The sequence below is a fragment of the Telopea speciosissima genome, chromosome 7, assembly GCF_018873765.1.
Source record: "Telopea speciosissima isolate NSW1024214 ecotype Mountain lineage chromosome 7, Tspe_v1, whole genome shotgun sequence".
NCBI lineage: Eukaryota > Viridiplantae > Streptophyta > Magnoliopsida > Proteales > Proteaceae > Telopea > Telopea speciosissima.
This window is the reverse complement of record NC_057922.1, coordinates 17906477-17915231: the sequence shown is the minus strand read 5'-3', so window position 1 is coordinate 17915231 and position 8755 is coordinate 17906477. Positions and strand designations below refer to the sequence as shown.

The 8755-nt window shown below is 35.3% G+C and overlaps 1 protein-coding gene across 1 annotated transcript; it reads left to right on the top strand.

Annotated features, from left to right (window-relative positions):
• The first annotated feature begins 1192 nt into the window (after positions 1-1192).
• On the top strand, positions 1193-2039 carry LOC122668307 (transcription factor ORG2-like). The gene is made up of 3 exons (XM_043864893.1): positions 1193-1358; positions 1452-1811; positions 1935-2039. The coding sequence occupies exons 1-3, from the start codon at positions 1221-1223 to the stop codon at positions 2037-2039; spliced, it is 603 nt and encodes a 200-aa protein (XP_043720828.1). The 5' UTR covers positions 1193-1220.
• The last annotated feature ends 6716 nt before the right edge of the window (positions 2040-8755 follow it).

Here is an 8755-nt window from a genome sequence, read left to right as displayed (position 1 = left end):
TTCTTCCTACTTTCTATAAATGTCGGTAAGTGTGTACAGATTGAAAAGAAAAAGCATCTTAAGAAAAAAAAAACTTATATAATTAAATTAATTAGTTAATTTAATTAAGGTATAAGTCAACTAGTGTGCATAATGAGGAAACCTAGCCAGCTTCCATTCCATGCACGCATTGATACAGTTATTTTGGATTTTGGTATAAGAAATTAAATATCTTTCCTTCTGTATTTTCAACATTCCATAAACATTTTTGATGATTCATAAACCGCACTAGATTGATCGATGAGGGTCTGGTCAGGATCAATTTGTTGTTGTGAAGAGTTCTAGTGTATCCTCTCTAAAATCTTCATCATTTTCAAGAAGAATCGGTAATTTTTAATTTATATTTTCATGAAAATAAAGGCTTGGCATTTAATAAAAACAATAATTTATATTTTCATGAGTCTACATCTTTTCAAGAATAACTAATTATTTTTAAAGGCAACAGTCTTTGTGGGAGAGCGTGACACCTACACGCTCTGAGCCAATGAAGCCCAATGAAGCATCTGACAACTAGGCTGTCTGGTACATATCCTGATGCACACTCAAGAATGTGTGCCAGCCAACCTAGTGTTGATGCTTCATTGGGTTAGCGTGCTAATTGGAGAGAAATCGAATCCAATAAGAACATGTAGAAACATGATGGAAGGTGGGATTCATTTTCGCCTTTCATTGGGGAGTGGGACGATCATTTAGGCTCCACCAAATCTGTGCGCAGTCTGTGCCCACAACACAGAGAACATTTTCCCTAATAATAATAACAAATTAAAGATCAATTTAAATTGACATTCAGAGTCGTCAAAATCAAACCCTCTAGAATACGACAAGACCTTGATGTTAAAAAAACTGAATGGGTATTTAAAAAAAAAAAACAAAAAAAGGAAAAAACAAAGAAAAGGTCATGTTCTCTGTTACTAAATCAGACAATATAACATGACGTCTTCCTTAGATTGAAACGGGAGCTTGTTGAGCATATATAGGCATGTAAATGATCTACTTTGTCTTCAACCCCAAATCTTAACTATTAGTAATATTGTCTTCAAAAGATCTTTGAGGATTCCAAGGCGCCGGCCATGGGGTATTCCATTGAGACCTGCAACCTCGGAGAAACAGGAACATTAATGGAGTCATTTCTCAGTTTTCCATTGTCTCATCAACCACAGATAGAATTTGATGAATCATCGATGCCTTCAACTACAATTCGTATCGATTCATCTGTGATTAAGAAGCTGAGTCACAATGCTAGCGAACGCGATCGTCGTAAGAAAATGAACATTTTGTACTCTACTCTCAGGTCATTACTTCCGGCAACGGATCAAACGGTTAGTATTTATTAGCTTGCAAGCTTCTATGTAATTAATAAAAATTAGGGTAAGTCTCATGAGCTCGATTAATTGGCGGGTTGTGTTTTGCAGAAAAAATTAAGCATTCCAGCTACAATTTCTCGGATACTAAAGTACATACCAGACTTGAGAAAACAAGTGGAGAGGTTGAAACAAAGGAAAGAAGAGATCCAATCAATTATCTCAAGGCAAGGAGATCATCCACCTAATAATGAAAATCAAAGACAAAGCAATGTTGCAACATCTTTGCCTACTGTTTCGGCCAGTCAAGTTGATGATAAAGAAATTTTGATTCAGATTTGTACATATAGGGATTCCAGAAGTCCACTTTCTGAAGCTTTAATCTATTTGGAAGAAGAAGGTCTTCAAGTCTTGAATGCTTCAGGTTTTGCCTCATTTGGAGAAACCATCTTTTATAATTTTCATCTTCAGGTTTGTATATAAATTCCTGTTGATCTATTTCATCATCTCTTCTAATTTATACTTTTATTTTTATATATAATTAATGAAAATTGTTTTTTTTTTTTTTTTTTTTTTTTGGGGGGTGGGGTACAGATGAAAGAAAGTCGAAGGATGGAGTGTGAGATATTGATTCAGAAGCTGCTATTGATGTTTGGGAAGAGAGAAGACATGTTAGATATTGATTTTGCCACTAGATAACCAACCAACCAAAACCTGCATAGCTAACCAAAGAGATTTGTTGTACTAATAAGTGACAATGGACGACAATGCATATAGAGATGGATCAAATTTAATTGATCTGTTTTCGGGTACAACTTGTTTTTTTTTTTTAAATTAAAATTATTAATGAGATCTCTTTAATTTATTCTTTTCAGTGTTTAATTAAACTGTTACATTCATACTTCATGCATCATAATTTGTGACATTACAAATCAAATTTGGCTGAGTACATTCAACAGAGTAAATGCCTTACAATTCATGATTTCATAAAAGTAACACAAGAAAATTACACAAAATACTTACTATTAAATTCTATATATTATGATGAAATAATATTTTTGATACTTTACGATGAAAACAAAACTCACAAAACCCTGACGGTCAATTTACCCTTATTTTTATCTGGTAAAAACTCTGTTAGTATTATGCATGGTGAAAAATGCATTTCAATCATGACCGTTAATTATTTGCCAATAGAAAGATGATGATGATGATGATGATGATGATGAAGTGGTAATTTGATTGTTGGCTGGATATTTGAGAAATGGTTTGGACTTTGGATCGATTACGTATGTGACAAATTTAATACTTCAAATTCAATCATTTGCAGTACAGCCTCCCAAATATATTCATTTAGTAACGCAAACATGCACCATCATTGTATGTATTCTTGGATTTGACATTCCTCATAGTTGATCACCACTCTATGAACTAAGCAATTTGGATCTTCTACTGTCGAGCTGCCCGGTAGGACCATACTGTCCAAACACGGTATTGCACATAATGTCCTCCTTGCCCAAGTGGGGTAAGGCGGTCATTGCACGCAGCACCGTGTTTGGGCAGCAAGGTCCTGTCGGGCAACTTGGCAGTAGAGGATCTGGATTCATGAACTAAGTAGTTGTAATTGTCTTTTAACTAGATTTCTTGTATTATTCTCAAAAGTTATTTAATGTAGAGATAACAGAAAATTTTTCATAAAATTGATAGTTATTTAATGCAGTATTTATTTAAAATGATAGAATTTATTATCACTAAGAAAAAAATAAATGTGTTATATCTTTAAAAGGCAAAAAAATAAGGTTAAAGTTTCTTAATTGAGTTGACCTTTCAATGGTCTCTGTCAACCCATACAAGCCTCAGCCAATTGTCATTGCCAACTCTCCTCTCCCCATTTACCAACTCTAATGAGAGAAGGCTTCCAGATTATTTCCATTATTTGATGTCTATGACAACCTGATCAATCTAGTCATAGAAGAAAATTCTTTGCTCACCAAAAGATAGGCCCCTTACGATTATTATAAGAGCAAAAGAAGCAAAAATTTGTGGTGATTAGAAGACTTTAAGCTTCCAAAACACCGTAAGGGAACTAGGACAATAAAGGTTGGGTACGTGTTGAGACTTGGGACATAATATTTGACATAATATTCAATATCATTACAACATAAGAGCCAAACTATGGGATCTTTATCCCCTACAATTTTCTAGTCGTTCATTTCTTATAATTTCTCTCATAAGAGGGGGAAGGGAAAATAACCACCTTACCCCCTATCAAAACACAGTGCCCAAATGAGGTCCATCTCTCTATTAGAGAAAATTGAGCGAATGAACCGGATAGATAATTGCAAAAGATAATTTTCCCAAACTATGTCCACTGGCCTCAACCACTTCAACAATATCAGAATATATCATCATATTACATGTCCCACCTTACAATAATCTAAAACCTTCTATAATTTATAGAAGGACTTTAGATGTGATAAGGCTTAGTTTATTGTTGTTGTTAAAAAAATCAAAAAAGGAAAAATATCATCCCCCTCCTCTCTAAGTTTGCCTAATATCAATCTAATACCCAAGTTTTGAAAAATATCTTCCTCCTCCTCCCCCCTACTTTATATATTTATATAGTTACTATCAACCGCACCCTAACCGTTAAAAACTTCCATTAATTGATGATGTGGACAGGTCCATTTTATCTAAAACCCCAAATTACCCTTAATTTATTATAATTCCATTTTTACCCCTCCAATCCCAAAATCCCCATTGCGGATTCAGATCTTTTACGGCTTTGGCTGTAGCAGCCATCGCCCGGCCCTGCAATTTGGAGATGACACGTGTAAAACACTTAATCAACGGTTATTTTTAAAAAAGTTGAAAAGTTTGAGTTAAACCATAAAAACCATACAGACTAACCCGGTTTTGGTAAACCTAAAACCGATGCAAACCTAAGTCCCCAAATCGACTTTCCCAACTTCTTCTTTTCTGAGTCACTGCCCACAGCAGAAGGCTTCTTCTTCTCCGAGCTCACTGCAAATCACTACCACCGAATCCCTAAAACTGTAACCCTATATCCCCATTGTTTGTGTTTTTTAACTTTCTCCCCCAATTCAATTCTTCACTCCTCCTGCAGCTCTTCTTCCTCTCAACCCACGGTGAGAGAAGAGCTTGGATCGTCTTTTCGGTCGTGACGAAAGCCCAAATCGAAGAAAATTACATTTGTTTATAAACAATTGAAGAAAATTAATCTTCACCACCACTGACCAGATTCTCATTTCTGGGATCTCTTTACATTTGCTAAAACTGTTAATCTCTTCTTGATGGATGGAGGGTTTAATGGGCTAGTGATGTTCTGGGTAATTTTACAGTGGTTTGTCGATACTCGATAGCTCCAGTTTTAGCATCTCCATTGCTCAATTTCTCTCCATAGTTATTAAAAACACATTTCTGAGCTCTGGTCTACATTTAATGGATGCTGCATTCTTCAACCCTGTTTCATCTCTGTCTAAAGAATAAGAAAATCAAGAAATGAAGACTACAAATTTCCCCTAAATCGTTTCACTCCCATTATATTTTTCTTCTGTAGCTTCGTCAAAAAAGTCCTAAAGCATTTTCCTGTAAAGAAAGAAAGGAATGAAAAACCCCTATTAATTCAGTTTTATTCATTTGGGTAAATCATCTGTTTCTTAATCTGTTAAAAGAAAGAGGATGGTTGTGCAGTGGCTGATATTTGCTTCTGCATGTCTGCAACAATAAAATCGTGTCTCTCTTCTCTTCTCTGCTGTGGATAATGGATAGTGGTGGTTTGTGGACTTATTTGATTTTCATTCATTTGGGTTTGGGTGGATAATGGATACTTTCACAAAGGATTCAGAGGAGGAAGAAGAGAATGCTCGGTTAGGGTTTCCTGGGAAGAAGAATGAGGGTTTCAGTGGACAATGGGGTGACGATGGGGTTTGTTCTGTTTAAATGGTAAACATCTTGATGGGTATACATAGCACCATACATACAAAGAATGCCTATCCATAGCAAATCCCACACCAAACCATCATATGCTTAGCCACAATGGCCAGCTGAAGAACTGTTGATGAAATACCAATACATTTCAGACTTCTTCATTGCACTTGCTTATTTTTCTATTCTCCTTGAGCTTATCTAGTAATCTGCACTTTTCCCTTATAGATGGGTGCTTGCAATTTGGGGCTTTTATAGTTCTTTGTGGTGCGACACACCTTATTAACTTGTGGACTTTCAGTACACATTCAAGGACTGTGGAAGTTGTAATAACCACAACAAAAGTTTTGACTGCTTTCGTTTCTTTTGTAACGGCCCTTATGCTTGTGCACATTATTGAGTGTGAGAACAAGGGAGATGTTTTTGAAAAATATAGGAGAACAAACAAAATAGAGAGAAGGATAATAGAGATTCAGTTTCTGCAACTACATTGAAAGCCATTGAAACAGAGTTCTTACATTGCCCTGTCATGAAAAAAGAGAGAGATAACACAGAATCGAGGGTTTCAGATTTGAAATCTGGAATGATTGGATTTTTGAAGAGGAAGAAGAAGAGAATGCAATCGTCGCTGGGAAGAAGAATCGAGGGTTTCAGATCTGAAATCTGGCATGAAGGGGTTTGTTTTGTTTAAATGGCAAACCGATTTGGTTTGGTAAACCCAAACCGGTCCGGATTGGGTTGAATGCATTCAACCGCCTTTACCTATCACTTATCCAACCTTTTAAAAAAAAGGTAATATAGTCTTTTCATAAGCAAGAGAGAAAGACATATGTTTTCAATAGATATTAAAAACGGTAATTTTATCTTTACACATGATTTTTAAACAACGTTACATGCTCAGGATACGGTTGATAATAACTTTATAAAGTAAGGGAGGGGAAAAATATTTTTCAAAACTTAGGTATTGAATTGATATTAGACAAACTTAGAGGGGAGGGGGACGATATTTTCCCATAAAAAAATAATACCAACAAACCCAAGTAAAATTCTTCGCTTTGCACCAAACCAACTTCTATTGGCTCCATCAGTTTCTTCTTTGAGTTTCATTCTCGCAGGGTGCTTTGTCATTGCTACCACATACATTACATGTGACAGATTAGCCATAAGTGTTGCCAAGCCTAAGAAGTAGAGAACCTTGCCCGTCTTGGTACTAATAACATTTTTGATCAATAGTGTAGGGATCTATTAAGTGATTAAGCTCATCTCAAGTCTAGGAAATTGTTCTATATCTTTTATGATAGATTGCAATAATTTCTTATGCGTTTCTAAGTAAAGGTAAAATAAAGAAAAATTTTAAGAAAATAATTTTTAAAGGAAGTGTCTGAATTGATTTTAGAATTTGATACTTTCTTTTAATTGTCTTTAATTTGTCTCATTCTTAAAAGTTCTTAAAGTTAAGTGTATAAAAAGATTTTTAAAAATAATTTGAAAGTGATGTATCATACCACTATTAAAAAATTTTATTGTCAGTACACATTTTTCGAATAGTCATGTGAAATGACAGTATTTACCCCCATTTGAAAGAATTGTGTGTTACATTTAAAGGTAAAAAAAAAAAGATTATAAATTATTTGACATCTTAAGGGGTATCAATAAGAAAACCCTTTTTTTAAAACTTGCAAAAACTTTAGTTTAAGTATGAGGATAATCATTTGGACCGAGTTTCCTTCCACCCACAGTGAATGAGAATCCATTCATCGCGTGCATGGCGGGATGAGCAGGAAAAGACATCAGGAGGCTATTTTGGGAAGTTACTAAAATCCTATAAGGATTTGTGAACCCTAGGATGGGGGGTGACCATCCTCTATGAGTAGAGGAAAACTTTCTCCTAATCATTTTGTACAAAAAATGGCCAAAATTTAGGACCAACTCTAATCCACTCCTTTTGGAAGCACAAGACTTCCATTAAATTACAACCGTCCACCTTACCCAATTTTTATGTGTTTTTTACTTATAAGCAAACAGTACCCCTTAAGTTTACAACTACTAATCTTTTTTTTTTTGATAAAAACAACTACTAATCTATGACAACCCCAAAAATCTGATTGTTAGTTAATCAAATGGGAGTGTGGCTCATGTGCATGCACGGGACAAATAAGAGCGCACACAAGGGTATCAAGTAGAGCATCATTTGTGCACTTCATGGGAAAAGGGGTGGCCATTTCACCCTATGTGTCTGGGCGAAAGGCGTACACTCCTGGACAGGACACATTTCTTTTGCCCTAATTAAATATATAATAAAAGTTTGTATAATCAAAACTAGATTCATCAAAATCCAAAATGGAGACAGTTTTCCTTCACCTAGGGTCAAGGGAGAATCCCTTGAAGGGGAAACAATATAAGGGTATTTATAACTTCACACTATAAAGGAACATGACATTTAATTATGACCATTGATGGATGTTATTTTCCTTCACCCACAATGTAGGAAAACTTTCTCCAAAACCTAAAACCAAAAAAATGCATTAGGATCTAGGTCTAGGTGTACCTAAACCTACCCAAAATCCTATTTAGTGGAAATGGAGGGTAGAGACAGGTTTGGTCATATGATGCATGCATGAGACATGCATAATCTACGCATGAAAAGGGTAATGAAAAGCCCTCACAATCTCTATCTTCTCAATTCATCTCTATATATTATCTTCTTATCGAAAAAAAGTAAAAAAACCATCTCAAAATCCTTTGTGCATGAACAGAGAAGTCCACTTCTCCTCGTGCAGGGCACGTGCCTCTCTCCTGTTGAAAAATCTGAATGAGATGTGAGTGATCCTTCTGGAATATTTTACTTCAAAATGTATCCCCAATAGGATCCTGATTCTCTACTGTCGAGCTGCCCGGCAGGACCCTACTGCTAAGACACAACAAGGTGGAGCACCTTGCCCGAGTGGGGGTAAGGCGATCACTTACTGCCTTGCTGTGTCTTGACAGTAAGGTCCTGCCGGGCAACTCGGCAATAGAAGATCCAAATTGCAATAAATTCACATCACACCAGACTTTGTCATTTGCTATTTATGTTACTTCACTATCTATATTTATTGTTAATTAGCTTATTAATTACACATGACATGCGCAATGACATCAATTAATTTCTCCACATTCATAAGTAACAACAAAAATTTTCCTACCAAAACATCACGACATGGTAATAATGACATCCCTTAATTTATAATAAGAAGTCTTTTTAACTTTGGAACATCCAAAAATAGTCATCCATGGACCCTTGGACTTATGGAAGGGTCAAATGTTGAAAGTGGAAACGTATTAGCTACACTGCTATATTTCAACATGGGCAGGGAAAATCATTTTTTATTGATATATAAGTGGGTCTTAACCCTCTATTTTTGGGTTTTAAGTTTTAGTTAAAATAGATATTGTTCTCTTTTAAAATTAACTAGGGAAAAAGAAGA

Excerpts from the sequence above, each read along its gene's own strand:
- LOC122668307 (XM_043864893.1), top strand. The coding sequence starts at position 1,221 with ATGCCTTCAACTACAATTCGTATCGATTCATCTGTGATTAAGAAGCTG. Across the intron at positions 1,359-1,451 it reads TTCCGGCAACGGATCAAACG|AAAAAATTAAGCATTCCAGC; the intron begins GTTAGTATTTAT and ends TGTGTTTTGCAG. Across the intron at positions 1,812-1,934 it reads TTTATAATTTTCATCTTCAG|ATGAAAGAAAGTCGAAGGAT; the intron begins GTTTGTATATAA and ends GGTGGGGTACAG.